The sequence below is a fragment of the Callithrix jacchus genome, chromosome 5 (genome assembly GCF_049354715.1).
Source record: "Callithrix jacchus isolate 240 chromosome 5, calJac240_pri, whole genome shotgun sequence".
NCBI classification, from domain to species: domain Eukaryota; kingdom Metazoa; phylum Chordata; class Mammalia; order Primates; family Cebidae; genus Callithrix; species Callithrix jacchus.
Window position 1 is genome coordinate 155,579,156 of NC_133506.1, and position 27,912 is coordinate 155,607,067.

General features: G+C 39.9%; 2 protein-coding genes across 10 annotated transcripts in view; one reads left to right on the top strand and one right to left on the bottom strand.

Annotated features, from left to right (window-relative positions):
* The window catches only part of SPART (spartin), a 64,947-nt gene that overhangs the window by 24,964 nt on the left and 12,071 nt on the right, over window positions 1-27,912 (bottom strand). The window contains exons 1-3 of one of the 8 annotated variants that reach the window (XM_078375583.1): window positions 12,573-12,786; window positions 11,990-12,068; window positions 1,044-1,855 (exon numbers count right to left, since the gene is read on the bottom strand). In XM_078375583.1, the coding sequence (XP_078231709.1) occupies window positions 1,044-1,853 (810 nt within the window). In that variant the 5' untranslated portion in view covers window positions 1,854-1,855; window positions 11,990-12,068; window positions 12,573-12,786. Of the gene's footprint in view, window positions 1-1,043; window positions 1,856-10,634; window positions 10,690-11,752; window positions 11,936-11,989; window positions 12,069-12,572; window positions 12,787-12,923; window positions 13,108-26,393; window positions 26,496-27,912 lie in introns of those variants that run through there. The other 7 variants (XM_078375586.1, XM_035302486.3, XM_035302482.3 and 4 more) reach the window with 7 other exon arrangements.
* The window catches only part of CCNA1 (cyclin A1), a 78,437-nt gene continuing 62,983 nt past the window's right edge, over window positions 12,459-27,912 (top strand). The window contains exon 1 of one of the 2 annotated variants that reach the window (XM_078375587.1): window positions 12,459-12,933. The gene's annotated coding sequence lies outside the window, so the exon portion shown is untranslated. The remainder of the gene's footprint in view (window positions 12,934-27,912) is intronic. The other variant, XM_054256768.2, reaches the window with a different exon arrangement.

Sequence of the window (27,912 nt, forward strand, 5' to 3'; positions counted from 1 at the left end):
ACAACTTTCAAGCTGACTCCAAATAAAAACTACCCAAGAATCAACAGTAGAGTATACCAAAAGAGAAAATGAATATAGACAGCCTGTGCTATTACGAAACCACATTATCTGGACTGTGGATAAAAGCATGTGCTTTGCTTAAATAGTGATCTTTCTTCAATGCAAACTCCTTTGTTATACTCAACGTATACTGAGTCCTGATTTCAAGAACTCATCTTCCTACACCTATATCCAATCTTTTGAAACCAGGTTGTCATTGGACCACTATCTTCAGAACACCTCACTAAATCCTCAGCAACGCCCTGACACCAGCCTTTATGTAGCATTACTCTTTACTCTTGGACCAAGTGTATGCTGGTAAATTTATCTGCTTGGACTGTTGAAAGTACATCTTAAATTAGCACCACAGTCTCTACTTCTAAACCAGGGTCTCTCAACCTGGGCATAGTTGGGATTTGGGGCAGGATAATTTTTGTTGTTCATGAGGGTTGTCCTATATCAACGTGTGGCAGCATTCCTGGTCTCTTTCCACTATGCCAGTAGGAATCAACCTCCAGTATGACAACCAAATATGCCTCCAGACATTGTCAAATGTTTTCTGGGGAGGCAAAATTACCCCTGGTAGAGAACCACTGTTCTGGGCCATGGGCTGGGTTTGCCCATTTCAGACCCTCAGCTAAGTCTTCACAATATTTGCGAATATTTACAGCTACACATCCACAGGAATTACATAAATCCCTTCTGAAATTAAACTTACTAGGTTTCTTCTTCAGGTAAAGCATTAAAAATTTAAGGATGACCACCCTTCTCAAGTTTTATCATCACAAACTTAATGCCAAAATAAAACTATTAATATACCTTTTTTAAAAAAGAAAATCAAACACAAACAGATGTTCAAGGCTGATAAATTTCATGGAATATAATTAAAAACAAAGTAGAATTTATTATCTTTTTGCACTTATACTGGACACACAAACATTAACAAATACAAATGAGGTAAAAACACCTATTTCAAATTATGCTTCCATTTTTCTTTGGCTTACCTGAAGAAACCCGGGAGGACGGTTTAGAACCGTATCAAGAGAATTATCCAAAAACCTCACAATTCGAAGGTACCCAGGATACGAAGGCGCACTAACTTCCCCTGCAGGATTTACAAAAAAAATCTGCACTCCATTTGGTATCAAAATCAATTCATCTGCATCTAACCCTAAGGTCTCAAGAGGTGGCGGCTGAGAATGATTCCTATAAAACTCTTCTCCGACTGATGAAAACTCCCCAGAATCTGTTCCATAGGATACAGTGTAGTGACCTTCAGCAGCCTGAGGAGTATAAGCAGGAGGAGCTTCTGCTGGACAATTCTGTGATGGTGAAGAGAGAGAAGCAGGTGCAGCAACTGCCCCTGGACTTGAAGTTGAAGTGTTTCCATTTACTTCAGCATGCTGGGGAGCTGAACTAAAAGACTGAGGTTCTGGTAATTTTTCGCCCATGTCTTTAGGTGGAAATTCTGGATATAGCTTGGGCACCTCCTGAAGATCATTCTGTAGAGAAGTGGCAAGACCCTTCTCTAGAATTTCCAGTCTGGTGCGTACATTCTGTAGTGTTTCCTTCATTTTCTGCTGCATCTGTCTAGCAGATTCCCACCCAGGGCCTGTGTGTTCGGGCTCTGTTGATGAAATGCTGATCCCTCTGAGCAGGTGTCCTATTCCTTGCTTATAGTAGTTCTTTGCTTCTTCCTTCTGACCTAATTCATCTGTATTCAGACCTTTGTTAACAAATATAAAGGCCTTCTTATATGCTTCTCTGATGATCTTAATTTCAGCAGGTTCTCCGTTTTGTGGCTCTTGCTCCATTTCTGCAAAATCGGAAACATTATATTTAATTATCTTGCTTAGCTATTGTTTACTTATTTAGTATCCGTATTTCCTACTTGAATATATTTTAAGAGGACAAGTGTCTTGCTTATCTTGGTTTTGTTCAGTATTAATACTACCCTCTAAGCCTACTATTAGGTCTGTCATAAAGAAAGCACTTATGTATTTGATGAATGGATAAATAAATGAAAACTCTTGGTCCAAAATACCTTAATTTAAAAACATAAGAGAATAAATCAGAATACTTCTATTAGATAATTTTCTTGTTCCAGTTTCTTATAATAGTTTCCTATCATACAGCCTTATGGTTGAAACAAAAGTCTCATTCTAAAACTCATTATAATATAAATCCAGATTATATCCAACCAATAAAAAATAAGTTGAATCACACAATAGGGAAAACAGAAATCAGAAAAAAAAAAATGTGAACGAAACTTTATTACCTAATTTCCACTTAAAGGTGGCAGGTTACCCCACACAGCCTTGTTGCTTCCCCATATCCCACTAAGATGACTCTCGGAAGATAATGAAAAAGGAATAACCATTTTTCTTAATGAGAAAAATGCACGAAGAGGCACTTCATAGAAGAAAATCTTTAAAAAGCATCTGAAAAGGTGTTCAACATACTATTCCCTCAGAAAAGTGAAACTAAAATCCAGTGATACAACTAGACGCTTACCAGATGGCTAAAATGTAAGCCTGACTAGTGCTAAGTGAAGACAAGTGAAGTCTTCTACTTTGCTGTGAAAGCTGAAAAATGATACACCATTTTGGAAAACTGGCAGTTTCTACTAAAGCTAATCATTCACCCACTCAATGACCTAGCATTTCCACTTGCAGGTATATAACAAGGAGGAATGGATGCACATGCATGCCAAAAACATGTATAGCAATACTCACGCAGCTATATTCACAAAAGGTAAACCCTTAACTCAAATGCTCACTCATTCATGCAATGCAATAATATGTAGAAAAAAAATTTTAAACTTGATTGCCTGCAACATCAACAAATCTCACCAATTCTTTGAGCAAAAGCCAAATACAAAAGATTTCATATTGAGACCACATACTATACGATTCTATACAATTAAATAATGGGAAAAACGAATCTATGATATGACATAAATCAAAATAGTGCTTATAGGTGAAGGCTATAGACTTCAAAGGTACAGGAGGGAACCTCACGGCCTTTGGAAATGTTTTCTGCTGATGTGGGTGATGACTACGAGGGTGTACTGTAGTCCCCCGTTATTTACAGTTTCACTTTCTGTGGTTCCAGTTACCTGCAGTCAACCATGATCTGAAAATATTAATTGGAAAACTACACAGATGAATAATTTGTAAATTTTAAATCGCACATTCTCAGTATGGTGATTATCTCTCTTGTCCCTCTCTGTGACCCCCTGGGGCATGAATCATCCCTTTGTCCAGGGCATCCATGCTGTCTATGCTCCCCTCTCATGATCACTTAGTAGCTGATAGTTTGGCAATGTCCCCACACAGATATCCTCCTGAATTGTAATGAGATTCAGTGTCAAGAGAGGGACCCAGTGGGACATGACTGGATCATGGGGGCAGTTTGCCCCATGCTGTTCTCCTGATAGTGAGTTCTCACAGTAGCTCATGGTTTTATAAAGCAGTTTTCCCAGCCGTCGCTAGCTCTCACTTCTCTGCCGTCATGTGAAGGTCTTTGCTTTCCTTTCACCTTCTGCCATGATTGTAAGTTTCCTGAGGCCTCCCCAGCCATGCAGAACCGTGAATCAAATGAACCTCTTTTCTTTGTAAATTACCCAGTCTTGGGCAGTTCTTTACAGCAGTGTGAAAATGGACTAATATAGTAGCCATCTTGGTTATCAGATCAACTGTCCCAATTTTGTGGTGGTTGGGTTCAAATAATTCTTTTTACTTAATAATGGCCCCAAAGCGCAAGAGTAATGATGCTGGCAATTTGGATATACTGAAGAGAAGCTGTCAAGTGCTTCATTCAAGTGAAAACGCGAAAGTTTTCAACTTAACAAGAAAAGTAATCATATGCTGATGTTGCTGAGTTCTATAGGTAAGAACACATTCTCTATTCCTGAAATTGTAAAGAAGGAAAAATAAATTCACACTAGTTTTGCTGTTGTTCCTCAAACTACAAAACTTATGGTCAACGCATGTGATAAGTGTTTAGTTAAGATGGAAAAGGCTCATATATGAACAGAAACATGAAAGCAATTGGGTGCCACACTATCCATGGTTTCAGGCATCCACTAGGGGTCTTGCAATATCCCCCTTAGTTAAGGGGAGGGACTACTGTATACATACCTAAAAATCATTAAACTATAAATTTAAGATCAGGGTACTATATGCATTTTATGTGATTTCTCAATAAAACAGATAAATAATAAAGACATAACTCACAAGGACGAGTAGGGAGAATGAAAAGTCAATAGTGCTTGGTACCAAAAAAGGAGGCAGACAAGTGAACACTCCCAAAATACACTTGAGAAAACAGAAGCCTTAAACAGTCAGTGGGAAAATCAGAGAAGCAACTGCACTTAAGTCACATCAAAAACCTCCAAAGGCATAAGAATTGATGGAATTCAATCTCACTATGGAAAGGAATAGAGCTGAAAAAAAGAGGACTGGTTGAAAGCCTGTTTACAAATTAGCACCTTCCGATATTTCCTACACCAAGCACTCAGGACACTGTTAATAGTCTGAAAGACTGAGTGCTTTGATCTAGAAGAGTGTAAAATAAAGTGTGGATAAGAAAATATCAGGCATGGGCTGGCCGTGGTGGCTCATGCCTGTAATCCCAGCATTTGGGAGGCTGAGGCAGGCAGATCACCTAAGGTCAAGAGTTCGATATCAGCCTGACCAACATGGAGAAACCCCACCTCTACTAAAAATAAAAAATTAGCAGGGTGTGGTGGCGCATGCCTGTAATCCAGCTACTAGGGAGGCTGAGGCAGGAGAATTGCTTTGAACTTGGAAGGTGGAGGTTGTGGTAAGCCGAGATTACGCCATTGTACTCCAGCCTAGGCAACAAGAGCGAAACTAGGTAGGTAGGTAGGTAGGAAGGAAGGAAGGAAGGAAGGAAGGAAGGAAGGAAGGAAACTATTAGGCATGATTAGGGGTAAAAACCAAAAGCAGGGGGATTAAATGAAATGAACATTGATTATTGAGATTATTGAGACCCTCAGCCTTCTTCTCCACAAATTGGTAATTACAGTTCTGGCTGCTAAGTACCCCTCAAGAAAGGAGATTGGAAGTTATCTTCTTGAGGAATCTTATCACCACCAAGAGGAAAGACCCACAGACAGTGACAGTGAGAGTTCCCTTAGGAAAACTGTCCAAGTAATTCACCATTGAAAAGCCACAGTTGATAGGTTCCACCCCACATTATCTCAGATCAGCTTTCTAGTGCTTTATCTCTCTCACACACACACACACTGCCAAAGATCTCAAAACATGAGGCAAAGAGCCAGTATAAAAGATTAAAATCAGACCAATGTAATTTGGTTGAAATGGACAATATGCAGGTCAAGTAAAACTTTCAGAAAAACCTTATAATTTACATCAACATAAAGAAAAAGAAAATACTGCATCCTTAAAATAAAAGGTGTGGTGCATGCACACTGAAAAAAGGATATTCAAGGGACAAAAGGAACTCTGGGAAATTAAATATTTAAAAGCAAGAAGGAAAAATTCAAGAAGGATGAGGTCATTAAGATTACAGAAAATGCCCAGAATGCAGAGCAAAAAGACAGAGATGAAAAATAGGAAAGAATAAGAAAATTAGGGCCCAGTCTATAAGGCACATCATTTGAATAACAAAACTTCTAGAAATATGGGAGGCTGAGGCAGGTGGATCACCTGAGGTCAGGAGTTCCAGACCAGCCTGACCAAGATGGTGAAACCCCATCTCTACTAAAAATACAGAAACATTAGCCAGGTATCCCAGCGTGTGCCTGTAGTCCCAGCTATTCAGGAGACTGAGACAGGAGAACTGCTTGAACCCAGGAGGCAAAGGTTGCAGTGAGCTAAGATCCCACCACTGTACTCCAGCCTGGGTGACAGAGCAAGACTTCCTCAGGAAAAAAAAAAAAAAGTCTAGAAATACAGAAATAGAGAACAGAGAAAAAATAAGGGATGAAAGAATTAAAGAAGTAATTCATAGAACTTCCTAGAATTGGAAAACAAATTTCCTGATTTAAAACAACCAATAGGTTAGGTGCAGTGGCTGACATCTGTAATCCCAGTGCTTTAGGAGGCTGAGACAGGAGAATCCCTTGAATCCAGGAGTTGGAGATCAGCCTGGGCAACATAGTGAGACAATCTCTACAAGAAAAAATTTTTAAATTAGCCAGATGCACAGGGGTGTGCCTGTAGTCCCAGCTACTCAGGAAGTGAGACAGGAGGATCACTTGAGTGCAGGAATTCAGGGCTGCAGTGAGCTATAAGCACAACACTGCACTCCAGCCTGAGTCGAAAGAGCAAGACCCCGTCTCTAAAAAGTAAATAAAAAGACTAATGGATAAAAAATAAGAAAAAAAAATTCACACCAAGAAACACACCACAATATTTTAGAACGCCAGGCTCAAAAAGATCTTTAAAGTGGTTATACAAAAAAAAAAAAAAAGGGCTCTAAGGAACTTCTTAAAGGCAACAACAGAAGAAGAAAATTACACATTGAATGCATAATTCTGAGTCAAAATAACTTCTAAACCCAGACAAGTGATTGCTTAGTTATTACATTTTCTGTTTGCTGGATGCCATGTTTGATGAAAGGAATCCCAAGACTGATGATGAGTTTCCAAGATAACAATTAGGCAAACACTCCAGGCTGGGGTAGGAGACAACAGAACAGAGTTCTTTAAGAAAGTAAACTGATAGAATACCTAATGTGTCTGTAAGTTCTGAGAAAAGATCTACACAACCATGAGTATTCAGGGTTTCATTAGTAATAATTAAAAACTAAGGAAATAAAAATCAAGACAATTAACTCTAGAGAAAATGATATTGAGCAAGAAATAAAAAGTAATCCTACTAAATGTTTCAGTTTTGATTGGTGTCATAATAAACACAATGAATCTCAATATAAACAAAAATATGATACAAACATATTGAAAAGATGAAAGATGGGTTGGAGAAAAAGTTTATGTGCTGTGACAAAGGATGAAAGAGATAAAACTTCACTTTTCCCACTGAGAAGTTAATGGACACTGCCTAAAACTGAAAAAGTACCAACATATTTGCACTGTTTAGAGGCACAAAAAGACCAAAAGAATTGGGTAAGAAAAGTGATACAAGCTTACTTTGGGAGGAAGGGGTAAGATCTGGGTGGTAAGACCTCTGATTTTCACTGCATGTCTTGTATAAATATTTAATTCTTAAATCTATGAATATGATAAAAAACTTAATTATTATTATATTTAAAAAGTAAATGGAAGCTTTAGAGCAACTATGTCAAACAGAACTATAATGCAAGCCACACATATAATTTTTAATTTTCTAATAACCACATTAAAAAGGTAAAAAAGAAACAGGTGAAATTAATTTCAATGATAGTATCTTATTTATCCAAATATATTAAAAATATTATTTCAATATGCAGCTAATATAAAAACTTCCAGTGAAATAATTTAGTTTTATTTTGGTTTGAAGTCTTCGAAACTCGATATGTGTTTTACACTAAAAAGATATTTCACTTCCAACTAACCCCACTGCAAGTGCCCAATATCCACATGTACCTAAGTGGCTACTCTTATTAGACATGCCAATTCTTTTCCTGTGACCTCGTGAAAACTTATGCTCGGAGAATTACAGTGATATGAGACTATTTTAGCAGCATTCTACACTATGAAGCATCACAGAAGCTGTGTTCTAGCTTCCATTTAGTAATAATATAGCAATACTTTCCAGCCTGAAAAATAAACCACTAGTCGGCCATATCGTGCAACAACTTCATGGTAGTGACAGAATATATTCAGTACCCAGTCAGAAAACACCATATACAAGAGACCATACATAAACCCACCTTTTTGCTCTGCCCCACCATCCCTATCAAAATTATCAATCTCTTTTCCTGGAATGCTATCCTGTTGTGTCGCAAGATTGCCACATTTTTCCAAAGAAACCACAGGACAGGTATTTTGTATTCCAACTTCTTCAGGATACAAGGAGACTCAGAGTAAGACAGCAGAAAGACAGCAGAGGTCAAATAGGCTTCTCAGAGTTGACTGGGAACTTTGCCAGCCATCATTAAGTTTGTCCAAGTGACTTGAACAGGATCTTGAACAACACTGTGACTTGGCACCCACTTTTGTGCAAAATACTACAGGACACCACTATCCCCACACATCATTTAGAGCACTTAACATATGCTGGACAGTACGCTAGGTGTTTATCGCAATCCTTACAAACAATTCTTGAAGTAGTATTACTATTAGTACTACTTTGCAGAGAAGAAAATTGAGGTTTGAAAGCATTAATTGCCATAGATCACCTGTTTTTTGAAAGACCCTGGAGATAAGAATTACTTTTACATTGTTTAAAGGTTATAAAAACAGCTGGGTGCGGTGGCTCACACCTGTAATCCCAGCACTTTGGGAGGCCGAGGCGGGTGGATCACGAGGTCAAGAGATCGAGACCATCCTGGTCAACATGGTGAAACCCCGTCTCTACTAGAAATACAAAAAATTAGCTGGGCATGGTGGCGTGTGCCTGTAATCCCAGCTACTCAGGAGGCCGAGGCAGGAGAATTGCCTGAACTTAGGAGGTGGAGGTTGCGGTGAGCCGAGATCGCGCCATTGCACTCCTGCCTGGGTAACAAGAGTGAAACTCCATCTCATAAAAAAAAAAAAAAGTTATAAAAACAAAGAATAATGTGCAACAGAGATCATATATGGCCCCCAAAAGCCTAAAATATTTACTATCAGGCACTTAACAAAAGAAGTTTACTGACCCTGCACTAGATTACGGAATTAAATAGTCTGATTCCAAAACAAATTCTCTAAATCAGAGTTTCTCAATCTTGGCACGGTTGACATTTTGGGTTGGATAATTAATTCTTTGTCAGTGGCATCCCTGAGCTCTGTCCACTGGATGCCCGTAGCAGCACCCCTCCCCCACCCCAGCTGTGACAACCAAAAATGTCTCCAGACATTGCCAAATGTACCTTAGGCAGCAAAATCGTCCCCCACTGAGAATCACCACTCTAAATGGTCTTCAAACTGGAAGATGTGTGTCCCCCAGGACAAATAAAGTCTTCCACGGGACATACACTAACAGCATGCATGTAGTTTAAAAAAGAAAAAAGAAAAGGCTTCCAGATCCTTTACTTCCATTAGTATTCCTCACTAAACTAATCTGCCTGAGAACATGCCCACTGTCCAGTTATCATGCTGGTTCTTCTTCCCTGAGATCCTTTCGCAATCCTTCCGCTTTACAAAATAAAGACATACTTCTCACCCACTTCCATTCTTACTATGACACACTGCCCCAGGATGGAAAAGCCTCCCTACCAACAAAAAAGAAGTCAACGGGCTCAAAGACCCTCCTTTAATTTAGACACAACTCCCACTATCTATTCCATTAAGACACAGATTTCCAGTCAACTTCTACTCTTAATTATTATTCATTAAAATCCATCAGGTATTTATGCTATTCTGATCAACTGTTACTATTTATAATAATTCAATCCAAAAGAAAATTACAACTTATAGAATTATAGGAACAGTTTTAAACTTAGTTCAATTTATAAAAGTTCAAATTACAAAGACATGTATGACAGAAATTAATAAAAAGCTTTCAAGCATAAAAATACATTACCTTAAGATAATACTCTGTGGGATGGGGGTGATAAAAAAAGCAAGAAGGAAGTTTGTAAAATAGAATGTATTTTAAAAATTGATGGTGATATATCTAAAACTACAAAGATATGATACTCCACTGAATACAGCTAAAAGAATGATGTACCAGCATTATATTAAAATGTCAATAGCAATACCATGTGGAAAATTGCATCCTTTTCAACTAAAGCATGATGTAAAATGCTGTAAGTTAACCAAAAGTGTGCAAGAGGGACAGCTTTACAAAAATTATTTGGGGGTTCACAAGCAAATTAAAAGTACTGCTTTAAAAACCGCTCATACTGTAATACATGGCAAAGATACAATGGACATGGTCTGTCTCTGGCTCTCAGAAGCACCAAAATTTACTCTCTTTTGTTAAGCTCTCTCTGTACGTGTCTGGAACCCTTCTAAGATTATCGAATCTTCACTCTTGGAGGCTATTTGATTTTAAAAATGTTTTATAAATATGAGCCGTTTGCCTAAGACAAAGCTAGTAAATAATAAACTCAAATCAGTTCATGGATCAGAAAATGATGTGTCGAGAAAATTAAATGAGCTCTCGCCTGTAATCCCAGCTACTGCAGAGGCTAAGGCCAGAGGATAGCTTGGGCCCACAAGTTCAAGGTTGCAGTGAGCTAGGATTGTACTACTGCACTCCAGCCAGCCTGGGTGACAGAGCAAGAACTTGTCTCTTTAAAGAAAAAAAAAAAAAAAAAAAGGAAAATGAAAATTAGATAAGCTATATTTGATTCCAAAGCTAAAACTCCTACTATGTTTACAAGTCAGCAGAGTGAGGGAGGGTTAAAGAAAACCCAGAGTGACCCATGGTAGATAGTTATGTGGCTTAAGTCTTCAATAGGTAGCATTTGAAAGTAGAAGCAAAACATAATGAAGGAATACAGCTAGAAGCAATATTTACCTTGGGTATACCTTTACTTCTAAGCTTCTTTTACATACAGTGTGATGAAAGATTTCTTAAACAATGTGTCAAGGGAGGAAACAAGATGGCTACTGAGAAAGAAGAGTGTGCCTGTGTGTAGGGTGGAGTGGGAGGGCTAAATTCACAGGGTTGCTTAATTACCTTCCTTGCTTCATCTCCATCTTGAAGAGAAAAAAAGGTTACACAGGGAGAAGAGCCTGGATATCTGGAGGTTACATGTAAGTCTAATGGTCAATTTCAGTCTAATCTCTGGGGAATTTCAACACAGAAAAAGGTTTATATTAAAATAACACATTTTTATTTTGTGACTGGGATTTGCTACCTCCTCTCCAATCTCACAAAATACATTTTACAGAAATAAGGATTATAGGATGGTGACTTAAAAAAAAAAAGTCTATTCTATTCCTAAGCACAATTAAGCGTCAAGTGTCCAGAAAAGATAAAAACTATTATCACATGATTTCGATGAGGAGAGAAAGTCTTTGAAACAATCTGAAGTATTAAACTGTACCTACAATAGTGTAACAGTCTGTGAGAACAAACCAAATCTGTTCCTGCATACCAGTAGTTCACTTAAATTCTAATTTTTAACGTTCTAATAAAAGAAACAAAAAACGCATTTATTTCAACATAACTATATGTATGTGTGTGTCTTAAAAAAAAATACCCAAGAGCAAAGGTAAAATTCTGAATCAAAATACCTAGCAATTTAGTTCGATTCCATAAACACTGAAAGTAGTAACACTCTCACTTCACTCCCACATAACAGTCAACATTAAAGCAGTCTTTAATAATACCGCATTTGTCTCCCTAGATATGGCAGAAGTTTACCTAATGCCTATTTGGTCTTTTACCAAAAAAGCTGAGGGGGCTTTGTCTACGGCCTGTATGCACTCTCCCCGTAGCATCCCACTCATTCTAGCCTGTTAGGGAAACCACGCACAACAACGTTTCAGAGAGTGGCACAGGTGAAGCCGACCGGAAGCCGCATTACAGAAAGGCTTCCCGTTTCAAACAGGTCCAATAAACCCACCAAATTAAGTCTACGATTATAAAGACCCGCGAATCAGAAAACGGTTCCATATGTAAATGGATACAGTCTTCTATTACTTTTTTCCTCCATCTTCGGAAATTTCAAAGAAATACCACTACATTCTTAAATATCCGAGGCCATTATTTCCAACGCCGTAACAACCTGGCACGCAAAGTCGTTAAACTATAATACAATAAAGCCAATCTCCAGGATCCTCAGTGGATTACTAGAGTACTTCTTTACAATTAGAGGAAAACTGGGTCAGCCCTACAGTCACGCAATAATACGCCGCGTCACGAACCTGCGCATTCCAAGAGAAACTTTTCTCAGGCCCACAATAAAGTCGGAGGCATCCACCGCGCAGCTCAATCCCTAGGAAACTGGAAGGGATGTACCGTAAAGAGTCAAATCACGCGCAACCCCTCCCAATGTAACTGCAGTTGTTCGTGGGCCTCCTTGCAGAGAAAGGCTACCGAACCCGACACTGCAGTGGGCGCTGCGGGAGGGCGAAAGAACTGGGAGATCTGCGAACTCAAAGTAAACAACGGGGGTGGAGCCGGGAGAAGGATGAATGGCGAGGCTCCCAAAGGACCCCGCGACGCAAAGCGGGCGGGAAGGACTCCCTCCAACCTAAAAGTCCGAGGAGGAGAGACCGAAGGTTCCCTAAACACGACCCTGGGGCGGGGGAGGGGACGCAGAACAACTTCTCAAACTATTCTCTCACGAAATCGCTCCCTTCCTGAGACTTGGATGAGGCCCCACCCACCTCCGCCCTCGTCCCGCGACCCTGGCCGGCTCGGCCTCCCCGCGGGGTGAGCGGGGCCTGGGGTGCTCACGCCGCCCACCCAGGGGACCGCGCAGGGGTGAACTCCCCGCCGCCCCACCTGCGACTTCCAGACCTCGGGCGCCCCGGCGTCGCCTCGAGAGCTCCCCGCGCGGCCGCCACTGCCCGGGTCAGCTCGAGCTCCCCCACACGCGTAGCCACTGGGCTCGCCGAGGGCGGGTCCCGAGGTTTCCAAGGCCTCGAGCGCGCGCTCTCCGGGACCACCGAGACGTTCCGGGCCGCGCGCTCTCGAGCGCTCCCCGTCACGCGACTGCGCCGCCCCGCCCGTCGGCCTCGCTCCCGCCACAGAGCCCGGAGCGCGCCGCCGCGGTCACGCCGCAGATGCCCACGCGCGCGTCTTAGCAGCCGACTCGTCACCAGCCTGCTCAGACTAGGTTCTGTCCACTCTGACCTTCTAAATGGTACGTGGGAGGACGTCCGTCCTCTTGGAACCCAACAGTCACCGTAACACTCTGGAGGGAGAGAAAAGGAGCGTGGGCGGCAGGCGAGAGGGAACCTCGTGAGTCAGCGGCTCCACGCAGACCCCCAGACAAGGTCCCCTGCGGCCACGTCGGCCGTTCTGCGCCTGCGCAATCTCTTTCTCCCCTGCGTAACCGAGGCCTGGGGAGAGACTAGAAGCGAGTGTGGGCAGTGAGCGCTTGTAGCCGCAAGAGGGAGCGCTGGGCACAGTGCATGAAGGACGACAAAGGCTGACTGTCCCCTCAATGTCTCTGCAGCCTGCGCTTTGGGACTTCTGTATCCAGAGCATAATTTCCAAAAGCCCGCCTGCATCACGTGTTTTAAGTCTCGGGGGGTGTGTGTGTGTGTTAAAAGTCTCTATCACTATCATAAAAATGTTAATTCCTCACTCCAGGATACAAAAGTAATTGTGCCAATACCATTTAGGATTATGGAAGGCTAAAAGAGAAAAATCAAGATGAACATACTTTACCTCTCTTGACAAGTGTTTTTAAATTAGTAAAATATTGTAGATGAAAGACTTGTAACTCTTCCATAGGCCTGCCTTAGGGAAAAAAAAAAAAGAAAAGAAAAAGCAGTATGTACTTGCCCTGAGCATTTAGGACCAGTTTTGTTGTGGTTGTGTTTTGTTTTATGACAGTCTTACTCTATTGCCCGGGCTGCAGTGCAGTGGCATGATCTTGGCTCACTGCAACCTCTGCCTCCCAGGTTCCAGCGATTCTCGTGCCTCAGCCTCCAGAGAAGCTGGAATTCCAGGCGTGCACCACCACTCCCATCTAATTTTTGTATTTTTAGTAGAGTCAGGGTTTCTCCATGTTGGCCATGCTGATCTCCAACACTTGACCTCTAGTTGGCCAGGCTGGTCTCAAACTCCTGACCTCAAGTGATCCTCTTGCCTTGGTTTCACAAAGTGCTGGGATTACAGGCATGAGCCACCGAGCTTGGCCTTAAGACCAGTTAAGTGACTTTCCTAGGGATTTCAGTGACTTATTCCAGATGAATTAATCAGATTGATTCAATTAAGATTAATTAGCTATAGGGACTATTTGATGGGAAGAGGGTTTTAAATTTAAAACTGGGAGCCATTTGGTACTTCCCTCAAATCTCAAAAAGGTAGCAGTAAGTCATCCCAAAAGGCAAAACCTTTATTAATATATTAATTTATTAATACAGTGGTTTCAAAATGATTTTGCTCTTATACCACCAAAGGAATCCCAAAAGACTGTGACTTTGTTCTTCCTTCCACGTTTTTGGGTTAACCATCAAAATTTCTCATCTGACTTAAATAGTTGCAAAAGAGGCAACTTCTGTTTTATTGTAAATTAACATTGTAAAATAAAAGTGATATAACTTTTAAATGTAGCCAGTGGAATCTAAATACCAATTTAATATATAACATCATCAATTTTTAAAACTACTTGAACAAGCTTTTAACAGAAGGAAATTTTACATCATTTCTTCTTGAACTCATATTTTTATTCCATATCGTGAAATTGTATCAATGTCATATTTATTTAGTCTTGCAAATATTGACCAGGCTTGGTGGCTTGTGTCTGTAGTCCCAGCTAGTCCAGAGGCCGAGGTAGGAGGATTCCTTGAGCCCAGGAGTTTGAGACCAACCTGGGCAACATGACTAAACCCGTCTCTACAAAAAAAAAAAATTAGCCCAGCATGGTGGTGTCCACCTGTAGTCCTATTATTCCAGAGTCGGAGGTGGGAAGATCACCTGAGCTGGGGAGGCAGAGGCTGCAGTGACTGAGATTGTGCCAGTGCACCCCTGTTTGGGCAACAGAGCCAGATCCTGTTCCTCCTCTCCCCCACCAAAAAAAAAGAAAATCTTTTATTGGTAATCTATTCTACGTCTTTACATTAAAAAGTATATACATTTAAATACAATTTAAAAAATTTCCAGCAGCCATAAAGATGAATGTATTTAAAACACGAAGACTTTCTATACAAAAAATTGTTATGTATAGAAAACCCTGAAGAGTTTACTATAATACTGTTAAAACTAATATATGAGTTCATCAAAAATTCAGGACAACAGATGTACATACAGAAATGAGTAGTATTTCTATACACTAGCAATGAACATTTCAGAAATGAAATTAATCCCATTCATAGTATCAAGAAGAATAAAATACTTAGAAATAAATTTAATGAGTGCAAGACTTATATGCTGAAGACGATACAACATTGCTGAAAGAACTTAAAGACCTAAATAAATGGAAAGAAAAACCATGTTAAAGTGTTGAAAGACTTAATATTGTGAAGGTGACAGCACTCCTTGAATGGACCTACAGATGCAAAACAATCCAATGAAAATTCCAAATGACTTTTTTCCAGAATTTGGCAAGCCAATCCTGAAATTCATACAATCCGGGGAAATATAAGTGCCTAGAATAGCCACACGCACACACACACAAGTTTTGAAAAAGAGGAATAAAGTTGGAGGACTGACACATTCCACTTTTCAAAACTTATTACAAAGCTGCGGTAATCAAGTCAATGTGGTTAATTTTTGTTTTATGAGATATATTTATGTTCACAGTAGCTTCCATGTATGGTTAAGTTACTGCTGGCCATAGTGGTCTAGTGCTGACTTCTAGGAATATTTATACTACTGACTGCAGAATTACCTGGCACTGTAATAGAAAGACACTGGCCTGGCATCATATTGCTTTCTGTTTGTGTCCTGCAGTGCCCAGTACCAGGAGGATGTGGGAGGGAAGAAACAAGGTGTAAAGTGGATGGGGCTGGAAGCTAATCTGGAAAAGTACAAGCAAAGGATTTGGTTTGCTCATCAGTACCTGGGCAAAACCTATATTAGTGGTCCTTCCAAATTTGGTAACAATTATGAAAATTTGCGATATTCTTAATACTGAATTATGAAGCTGAACTAAGTTTTCCTAAATTATATTAAAAAGCTAACCTTGATAAACCATGCTAGAGGAAAAACTGAATTATCTGTTCTCTCTGTGGAATATATTGCAAAATCATTTTCATATGAAGAAGCAATCAGAGTATAGAGCCAAGGAAGGTAGGGAAAAGTATTATGAGATGTGCTGAGCACCAGAATGATAGAATCATGTTATTTTTCCGGATTTTGTGGTATCTGTAGTAGTCGTCAGCTTTTTAAAACTCATAATTTTTTTATTCACTTTTTATTCGTTTCCTACAGCAGGCCATCCAAACTGTAAAAGCTGCAACCATCACAAAACTTGGATCTGCTTAGGCCCAGGGGGTGCTTGAGATCAGCAGAAAATAATTGCTTATATTTGGAAACATGTAAAAAACCATTTTTAACTTTTAGTATATCTTACTGAGATAAAACAAGGCTTGAATTATCAAATCAGACTGACAAGAATCAGAGCTTTTACCCCATCACCAGAAAATAATGGCAGTATCCAAAACCACGAACCCAGCTCCCCAGGTCTTCCTCAAATTCGTTAGAACACACTCTGGCTTAGATGTAGCAGGTGAGGTCTCTGAGTAAGCTATGCCAGTGATCATTTAAACAGATGGAGCTCTTTCGGTCAGGAACTATCTCTATTTTGTATTGAAATAATTGTATAGTGGACACGGACAGTTTCCACTGGGCCATTCCATGTGTCAATATATCCATCAATTCCAGGTTTATTTACTTTACGCCATCTAGACAGACCAGGTGTACCCTACTAAAAAGCATTTCATAGACAGGGACTCCCCATTCTCTTTTTACCAGAAGATACCTTGCATGTTTACAAGGAGATTTGACTTGGTCATTTCTACCTGGCCATCTCAGGCTAGGAATAGCTGGCTATAGACCAGCCTCTCTCACTTAACTTCTAACTTACCTCCCCTGTCTTTTTTCTCACCAGATTCTAAAAAAAAAAAAAATTCTCTAAAAATATCGATTCATTGTGGCTGAGGTTTTTAAAGGAAAACTACCATCATACCATTATAGAAGAGAACAATATTTTGAAATTTTGGCACTCTTGGGGCTTTTACGCCCGAGCAATGCACCAGAGTAAGATTTGGGAAGCTGAGGGCTGTGTATTTCTCGTGTAGAGTCGGGGAAGTTTTAATGTGAAAGGAGGAGTAGGAAAAGAGATAATAGGAAATAACGCATAGAAATTAAGATCTGGATATTGATTATGTTCTATCCCTGTAAATTTTCTGCATATCTCCAGTGGTATGCATACCCCGGTCAGATATTTTCATATCACATACTTGTAGAGGAGGGTCTGGGACCACTAGTTCTAGAATCCAAGAGCCCGAGTTTGAAGCCACCTTCATTCACAGTTGTTGCCACTTAACCCCTCTGAGCCTGTTTTCTCATCTGTGATAGGGGGATGTGATCATAGAATCTGCCTCATAGGGTGGTTACCTAAATTAGCTGAAGTAACTCATTTAAAGTTGGCAGTCAAGCCAGGTGCAGCAGCTCACACCTTTAAGCCCAGCACGTTGGGAGGCTAAGGCAGGAGGATCACTTGAAACCAGGAGTTCAAGACCAGCCTGGGCAACAAAGCAAGACCTCATCTCTAATTTTGAAAAAAAAAAAAAAAAAAAAGTTTGGACTCAATAAATATCGGTAGTAATATATGAATTTCTTCCCTTATTGCTGACATTCTTTAATGATTAGCAAAGAGCAATTTGGTTCTAAGCAAATCTGAATTTTTTTTAAAGTTTAATTGTCTTTCTTAAGATCGATGAAGTTATTTTCTGTTGGAAAAGAATTTACGTCACTGTACAAAAAATGGTAAATAGGAATATTATTGTAACCCTGTCACAGTGCCATTAATAAAACAGGAATATTATACATAACATTATTTTAATAACAAATGTTCTCTGGAGAAAAATCTAATTGTTAACAGACTTTAGAAATCATATAGGCCTATTTGGGTTTTGGGCATGCAGTATCCCTCATACTTACAAATCCTGAGTGATTATGCCAAAGACTTTTATGTAGAAGCCTGTAGTTTAGTTAGATGAAAGTGCTAAACGTTTCATCATAAATTATGCTAGATTCAGTTTCATTCAGGTTGTCATTTCTTTTATTCACTTGCTGAAAATACGTTACTTTTTCTTTTCATCAATTATATAATATTGTCAGTGAGTGTTGGAAAACCCAGAGAGTATATCACATAATGATGAGTATCATTAAAATGAAAAATGTTCAAAATACTTTAATCATGAATTGAGTTAGATGTCAGGATATCCATATCGTGAAGTGAACTTAGGTTATCACTAGTGATATGACCTAATTGCTCCAAGCTCATGTTGAAATCAGTGGGACGACTCGGTGTAAACTGAAACTCCTGGTGAGTACGTTGGGGACTTGTCTTGAATACAAGGACTAATGTGTTGATAATGTTCTAAAAGTTCTACATGAGAGAAGCTTTCTGACCTGTGATCTCATTACATTTTTCTTTCTTAAACTCTACATTATATGGAAAACATGCATTTGACAAAAGATCAATAATGGTGGTGTTCTTAGTAAAGTGTAACTTTCCTCTTACAGACCAAATATAGTGGATGATGGTCAATCTATTTGTTATAGTGAACCCCAAGTTTCTCTTCAAAGAATCAGTATGTCAGTATGTTCAGCTCTCTTATTCTTTCTCTATTTTAAAGTTTAACTTCCTTGTAATTCCAGTAAACAACCTTCTCCACCAGTCCTAATCAGTAGTTCACATCTGTTCCTCCCCCTACTTGCACCCCCAACCCCCAGCTCCATCCTGACTCATTCTGGTCACCTGTTCCAGTCACCTTCTTTGACAAGTCACCCCTGGCTGTCTGCTCTGACCCGCCAGTAACCATCCTTCCCACCAAAACACCCATCCTGCCACTCCAGCTCAGACCCCTGCTCTCTTTAAAATAGCCAGTTGGCATTAGTCTAGCTTGTGTGGTCTAACCCTAGCTAATAGGACACAGCAGTAGGGAAAACCCCTGTCAGGCATAAGTACCACTTCCCACCTTGTCCAAGTGTGCAGCTGCCATTGCTCCATCTGTGAGCCTCACCCTTCTATAGAAGTTAATTGCCTTGCTGAGAGGATTTATCTTCAAGTGTTGTTTCTTTTGCAGCATCAAAATTTTACTTATATTGATTAAAAATGGAAAACAATTTCTTTAATATTTCTTACTAACCTAATTTGACTTTGTACTAGTTAAATTGTACTTTTTATATTATGTTATAAATAGTCTAATGGGTTGGCTATCTTATTTTCTGCTGTATGTATAAGAGTGGTGGAGTGGGATTTAAAACCAGACACCGGCCAGGCGCGACAGCGCACGCCTATAATCCTAGCACTTTGGGAGGCCGAGGCGGGTGGATCACGAGGTCAAGAGATCGAGACCATCCTTGTCAACACGGTGAAACCCCGTCTCTACTAAAAATACAAAAATTGTATTTTTGGTGGTGTACGCCTGTAGGCCCAGCTACTCGGGAGGCTGAGGCAGGAGAATTGCTTGAACCCAGAAGGCGGAGATTGCGGTGAGCTGAGATCGCGCCATTGCACTCAAGCCTGGGTAACAAGTGAAGAGTGAAACTCTATCTCAAAAATAAAAATAAAACCAGACACCAAATGTCTTCTTAAAATAACTGCATTCCTTTAGGAAAATACCTTGGTAAGCCACCTATATTCAAGACAAGTCCCCAAGGACACAGGCAAAATCAGACAAATAAATGAAAGAAAACTTACGCAGCATTTTGTAATGCTGTCTCTACAAATGAGCAAAGATTTGCACAAGTGGAGGAGGGAATGAGAAGCAATGAAAACTGAGAAGAGGCCGGGTGTGTGGCTCACACCTGTAATCCCAGCACTTTGGGAGGCTGAGGTGGGAGGATCACTTGAGCCCAGAAGTTCAAGCACAGCTTGGGCAATATAGGGAGATCCGGTTTCTACAAAATAAATAAATAAAAATAAAAATTATCCAGACATGGTGGCACAAACCTGTAGCTCCAGCTACTTGGGAGGCTGAGGTGGGGGAATCTCTCAGGCCTGGGAGGTTGAGGCTACAGGGTTCACACCTCTGCACTCCAGCTTGAGTGACAGAACCAGAACCTGTCTCAAAAATAGAAAAAAAAATTGAGAAGAGAGGAAAAGCCGGGTAACATGATAGACTGACAAAAGACTCAGAACAAAGTTTATAAAATTTAATTTGAGGTTGCTTTTGCCGTTGTGATATATGAAGCCTACATTTTCTGAATACTTTAGAGCAGTTTGCCAAAAAATGCTGTGTTTTGTCTTGTTTTGTTTTGCTTTGGCTAGAAATGTAGGAAAAAGGTTCACCATTCATCTTGTTTATATGGTACAGAGCAAGACAAATATGTAAAGAATGAGACCAAGAATGAAGCTGAGAGAACCCATGAACTGAACTCCTTACGAAAGGAAATACTCAGAACCTGAGACATCCTTGAGACTGTAAGCCCCTGGGGAGACTTTTGGACATTTTGAAGAAGGCATTAGATTTTCTGGGAGAGGTAGGAATGGAAGCTCAAAGTAAATGTCAGTGCCTTCCAGCCAAATACAACCAAGAGGTCAGAGATTTTAGCAGACTGGGTTTATGACTCATTGAAGTGAGGGAGAACGTGTACCATGGGAGTTAGGAGACATCTTGCTAAAGGGGTATTAGAAAGGCCTCATCACAGCCCTTGGGCTTCTGTTAGATGATTCTGGATTGGTATAAGGAACTGGGTTTTGCTTGGGTTGAGTGCTGTCAGAAATCAGGAGTAATTCTATGATTGGAGATTTTAAACCTGTCTAGAAGGGAAGATGAGAGCCATATCAAATCTGTAATTAGGAAAGAAGCAGCAGTCAGTCGTATTCACCAAAATAAATGGATGTTTGGCCATTTTTGTGGTTTCGGCAACATGCATATTTCTGTTCAGACATGATTTCAGAGTGGCTTTGTTTTTGTCTTGATCCTTCAATAGTCACAGAGTGGCCTTGTCTGCCCTCCATGTTCTTTGAATTGTTTATGTTCACTTGGGTAACTCCAAGGTCTAGACAGAGGTAACAGGCCAGCTCCTGGCAACACCTGGAAAGCCAAGCCTGTTCTGGATGTCAAAGGATGCTTTCCATCTCACTGACTTTATGAAGTAGAGTGACCTTAGATGACACTGGGTTAGATCTATTTTAGCAGGTTAAAGGCTGGTTAACTATAGTGCATTCCCCGCTTTAAACCATGTCATTAAAAAGAAAACCTAGGCCAGGCGTGGTGGCTCACGCCTGTAATCCTGGCACTTTGGGAGGCCGAGGCGGGTGGATCACGAGGTCAGGAGATCGAGACTATCCTGGTCAACGTGGTAAAACCCCGTCTTTACTAAAAATACAAAAAAGTAGCTGGGCATGGTGGCGCATGCCTGTAATCCCAGCTACTCAGGAGGCTGAGGCAGGAGAATTGCCTGAACCCAGGAGGCGGAGGTTGCGGTGAGCCGAGATCACGCCATTGCACTCCAGCCTGGGTAACAAGAGCGAAACTCCGTCTCAAAAAAAAAAAAACAAAACAAAAACCTATGTCATGTTTTAATCAGCCAATTAGTTGATTAGTACCATCTATTTGATGTCCTTTGTAGGTAGAGGACTATAACAAAAGAAGCATAAAGGGTTTCTTTTTCTATATCATAGGATGTTCCACCATGACCATCCCTGCCTTAAAACAGTCATCTTTCTCTGTCCAGGAAAAGGTGAATAAGTCAGCAGACCTTGATTGCTCAGACCTGCACTATCCCAAGAAGGGCCTGGTCTTCAGGACTGTCCTCTGCACTTGTGGAATATTCTGTTCTGATAAGACTGTTTTTTTATGCCTTATACGTGTGCTTTGGTAGGAGCTTGCGTCTGAGTTGCTGAGATCAACCCTGCAGGCACTACATGCCTGTAAGACTGACCCCAATCAAAATCTTGAGCACCAAGGCTCAGGTGAGCATCCCTGGTTAATAACACTTTGCACATGTTGTCATGCATCATTGCTAAAAAATTAAGCATGTCTGTGCAATTCCACTGGGAGAGGATACATTGGAGCTTACACCTGGTTTTTCCTGGACTTTGCCTCATGCACCTTTTCCCATTGCTAATTTTAATGTATATTCTTTTGCTGTAATAAACCAGAACTTATAATTGCTTTCCTAAGTCCCATGAGTCCTCCTAGTGAACCGTCAGTTGTGAGCATGGTCTTGGAGACCCATGATTCATCTCCAGCTGTATCTCTTCTTTGCAGCCAATTCTACTTTATGTGGATTCACTTCTTTAATCTTTTTTCACAAGAAAATAAATTTCAGTTTTGGCATACTTTTAACAATAGCTGAAGAGGAAACTAGACCTAGAAACAGGAAATGTAAGTAAAGAAGACAGTGAAAGGAGAAATGTTTACAACAAAAATCTTGAGAGAGATAAAGTAGGTCTGCTTCTGAGGACTGTATTGATTCATTCAGTTATTCAAACAATGCTTATTAAGCACCTGCTTTGTATCAGGCAGTTGCTTGAAAATGGAGTCACAGTGATCTTTAGAACAGATGTGGGTATGTGGGTTCACAGCACTTTGTGTTTTTGTTGTTTTTCTTTTTTGAGTCAGCGTCTTGCGTTGTTCCCAGGCTGGAGTGCAGTGAAACTATCATAGCTCACTATGGCCTTAAACTCCTGGGCTTAAGTGATCCTCCCACCTCAGCCTCCTGAGTAGCTAGGATTCCAGGCATGAACCATCATGCCTAGCTCTGCAACATTTATTTTATATTAAGTTTTCATGGCAGAGCTGACTCTATACGATTCTGAGTGCCAGAAAGGAAATATGGAAAACACCCAAGAGGTCATATATCTGTTTTCGGTATCCACATTATGTTGCTCTGAAATCTCAGTGAGGCCTGGAAAGGGACAGCTATTTTCAGTCAAAAAAATAAAGATTTGGAATATGGAACAGTCCAGAAAATGACATACCAACCTGTCTCCTACTACATTGTTACTTGCAACAAAACAAATTTATAAACATCTCATAAAACTGCAAAAGAATAAAACAATGAGGAGTTTCTAGTAAGTGTAAACAAAAAATAAAATTCGAAGGTTTCCCCCAACCATCTGAATGGACTTCCTCCTCAGCCAAGGCTCTTTTAAAATTTAACCTGAGAGACTGTTTCAGGCCATGATGGGAAGTGTGGGTCCATCATGACTCATTATCAGATCCGTGCAAATGTATCTGCAGTTTTTGACATTAAAGTAATGGCGAAAACCACAGTTACCTTTGCACATGATAGCTCTTTGGCGTTAACACCTACACAGACTTGAAGTCTGACAGGGAACACTTTACAACCTATTCTCTCTGAAGCCTGCTTACCTGAAGGCTTCCTTTGCAAATAAGAACTTGGGTCTCCACAATCCTTTGTCTTAACCCATACACCCCTTTCTGTTGATCCCAGGTCTTTAGATAAACTCAACCAATTGTCAACCAGAAAATATTTAAATTTATCAATAGCCTGGAAGTCCTCCCACTTCAAACTGTCTCACCTTTCTGAGCCAAACCAATGTACTTCTTAAATGTATCTAATGGATGTCTCATGCCTCCCTAAAATGTATGAAAACAAGTTGCACCTCAACCAGCTTGGGCACATGTTCTCAGGACCTCCTGAGGGATGTGTCATGGGTCATGGTCACTCGTATTTGGCTCAGAATAAATCTCTTCAAATAGCTTAAAGAGTTTGACTCTTTTTGTCAACATAAGTAAGGGAGGATACATGGAAGTTAGACAGTGAGCATTATTTACCAAATTGAAATTTGTGAGATATCTTATGTGGTATTATTCTGTGTATTAAATGTGTTTCCTTCTATTTCAAGAAGTGTAAAGATAAGTGCTTTTAAAGACAGTTTTAATCATTATCCCTCAAACCTATTTTCCCCACCAACTTGTAAATGTCTTAATTTGGATATTCCTCCTCCACTTGAGAAAGGCAGCTGTCTCTTTCCTCATAAAGGCTGCACTTCCTAGGTTCTCAGGGTTGTAGTTGCTGTGGGGGTCCAGGAAACCAGCAGCTAAGATCCCTCCTTGGAGTGGGGCAGAGCGTGGATTCTCCCACTCTTACCACCGTGTATACCTAATCAGGATGCATAAGAAGAAGGCTTACAGGATGGATGGTTGGCTTTATCTAGGACCTGCTTCCTAAGGAGTGAAACTTTTGTAATTTCAGCCCCTTGCACATTGATGGCCATCACCCATGGGTCAGTTTTCTGGGAGTGTAGATTAGACATGACCAGTCACAAGTCATCTTTGCTGGTACAGAGGCTAGTTGATAAATAGTCATTTCCTTAGAAGAATGTGAAGGTATGGCCACCTTGGAAAAAAGCCCCTGAGGCCCCTGGTAAGGATCTTGTTGAAATATAGAATTCAAGGCAGAAGAAGAATGTCCCACGCTATGCAGCCTGTAGCAAGTCCTACCCACAGAACTTCTGTTTAAACACTGCTTGTCTTTTTATAAGTGGAACTCATAAGTGGAATGTGAAAGAAATCCTTGGCAAAACAGGAAAGTGTTTAAGAGGTCTGCATTATTAAAATAATACCTGGTTATGTTTCGGTATTCTCTGTATAGTTTTAAAAGGTTTTTAAATTCTGTGTAATTGGGGATTACAAGAATAAAGAGATGATCTTTTGTACTGGTTCACGGTATCATTAGTCAGACACTAGCCCTTCATGAGTAGATTATTTTATGGGGGCAGCCAAGAAGATAAATGTGTGATGAATTGCTGGCAATATCCACCGAGCACCAGGAATTCATTATTGGACATCCTTGATTGTCTTGGGGGGGATTCCCATTCCAGAACAACTAACACTTTACTGGCAATGTGCAGGTTTTGGATGGAAAGATTGAGGCCCAGAAGGACTCTCAGTTCTTGGAGCTGGTCCATCTGAGCCTGATTGGCCAAATAATATTATAGCTGATTACCAGGAACACAATACTCAACAGATTTAAATGCATCAGTTCATAAAGAGTTCATAAGCAAAGTCACTATTCATAGAAGAAAAAGAGCAAAACCTGCTCTCTTAGGAGATTTGGCAAAAATACACCAACAGTTATATTTTTACAGTTAAAATTTTCAAACAGTTCTTCCCAGCAACTCTTAATTATTCAATCATATTCATTTTATGAATGGTCTTTATTTCTTAGTCCTTTTTTGGATTTCTAATTGCTGCTATTTCTTTAAAGTTCTCTTTCATGAAGCAATACTAACTTGAAAAACCATCATCTCCCTAACACGGCTGAAAAGACTTGTCATGATTCATATATGAAGAGAAGAAATGGAAGTTGAATTTACCTATTTTTTTCCTTATAGTCCCAATTTGGCTTAAACAATTGGTACTGTATCACTCTTACTGACAGAAGCTATTGGCCATTTAAAAAACTCTCATTCAGGACAGAAGTAGGTCTTGAGAATCCTTGTCTCTTTTAAAAGAGTCAGTTCTGCAACCCAAAATATTTCCTTAATTTACACCTAGACAAGTCCCTGTAGTGTCAGACTACAGCATAGCTGAGCATCACTGAACTGTATTTAGTCACAAGGTTTGATTATAACAGCAGGGTGCTTCTTATGCAGTCCTGGAGAACTGGAAATTAAAATGCGAAGAAAATCCTGTTTTAAGTAGCCCACACAAACTACGTATATATTAAGCCTACTTGCCAAGTCTATAAGTTACTCCATCAGAATAAGTTAAAGGACTTTTGGAATTCAATTAACTTTTTTAGATAAAAATAGTTCCCTTTAAGTTTTCTGCAAAATTAAGTTGGGGGTAAGAGTAATAAATATTATGTTGGGGTGCCAAGTGGAAGGCCTTCTACTGACTGTTTTTAATTCATCATGCTATTTCACCACCTCACCCCAATGAACCAGTAAGGTGACTATGCTTAGATTAGGAAGTAGAAGCTCAGAAAGTTTAAGTAATATGTTCCAAACTCCACAGCAAGTACCAGACAAAGCCAAGGTTCTCAAAGGTTGTTTTCAGAACTGTTAGTTTATTGAAATTAACATTTTATTGAATCCTGTATGCTCAGCGTGATTAGTTTCCCTGTGTTGTCTTTAAACTACCCCCCCCCCACAAAAATTATATGGAGTGGAGTTTATTGATGTTACATAACACGGTCAAGGTCTGGTGGCTAGTAAGCGGTAAAACTGTAATTTAAACTGGAGCCTTTGATTTTAAAACTTTAGCATGTTTTTCTTATACCACAGTGTCTTGCTGGTTATCCTATTCCCAGGAGGTAATATACTTTGGGAAAATCTGAAACATCTTAGAAAAAAGAGTAATTTGCTAAGGCCAGAGATGGCCTCTTCAGGTTAGCTCTAAATATAGACATGTACTTAACGCCATGGACCATCCCATGCGGCTGTCTGAGTCTAACAGTCTTGCCCGCTATCTACATGAACTTAGGCAAGTCACTTACCCTCAAAGCTTGTTTCCAACTTGGCATAGTTGACAACGCAGTAACAACTTCATAGGATTGTATTAGGGTTTAAGTAAAATAATGTTCACAGAGCTCCGTACTCTACAAGAGACAGCAGATTGCAGTTGTCAAGAGCGCAGATCCTGAAGCCATTCAAATTCAGAGTCCAAATTCTGGATCTGCCACTGGCCAACTTAGTGACCAGGGGCAAGTTTGCTGTATTTATCTGTGCCGTCTGTTTCTTCACCACTCAAACAGGGTAGTGATGGTAACTGCTTCATGACCTAGTATGCATAGGGCACTTAGGATAGTGCCTAGAATACTAAACACTATGTAAGACGTTGTTAATTTAAAAAAAAAAAAAAAGGAAGAAAATCTCTTTGAACATAGTAGATGCCGAATTTTGTTCTGCAGTCACTCGGGTAAATTAAAAATAATTTTTAAACTTTGATTTTTTATCTTTGAGAAAATTCCTGCATTGCCATTAAGGAAACATGTGAAACGAAATCAGCAGTTCTAGAATGATAAATGTTAGAGCTTTCCTAGCGACTTCACTGGATTTGGAGGTAGGTGTATGAGGCAAAGAGAAGGTGTTAAAAGAGTGTCTTTCAGATTTGGGGATAAGATGACTAGGTGTGGCACTAGGAACTATTTCCTGAGATGGGGAAGAGGATTGTGCATATCGAAATGGGAAGAAGTAAAAGAACTAGCATTTGTAGCACCTCCCAACTACTGAGCATCGTGCTAGGCATTTTGTATACTTAGTAACTCATTTCACTCATAACTACCTTTGGGTTTTACTCTCTCTGTTTCTAGAGATCTGTGAAAATCTTTAAAGGCGTGTGTTTTAGCATATATGCAAGGGAATCGACTTAGTTAACTGCGTAAATATGGTAAGAATTCTTCTTCTCCTGCTGTCTCCCGCACCAAGCTCTGAACTTTCACATCGATATTTATATTGCTATGTTAGAGTAGGCACTAATTCCCCCAGAAAGTGACACTTTTCTATGCTTGGTAGTTAGTCCTTTAATATCTACATAGACAAGGAACATTTTGAGATGCCATGCAGGCTCTAAAGTTCCGTAATAACTTGGAAATCTGTGATGGTTAGACAACTCTGTCCAGAAATGTCATGGGAGCTGTCATATTTCTCTAATATTCACATTAGACACAGACATTCTATCATGGAGCTAAAATTTATGGTGTAACAATATTGCACTTTAACCTCATAATGTCTGTATCAATTTCAACATTAATATAATGTAACTGTTTCCAGGTGGAAGCAAACCAGCTTATATACATGATTTTATTCCAGTCTTCTGAAAAATGCATGCCATCTGTATTACCTCAAACTTTTGGGAATAAATACAGTAAGCTAAACAGAACTTCAAATAGTCAAAAGAATCTCGTCTTTTTCAGGATATGAACTCTCTAAAAGAAAACAAGTTCAATTATAGAATCCAAAAATTTTTAAAACACAAGCACCACCAGAGGAAATTGCTATTAATTTTTAAAACTC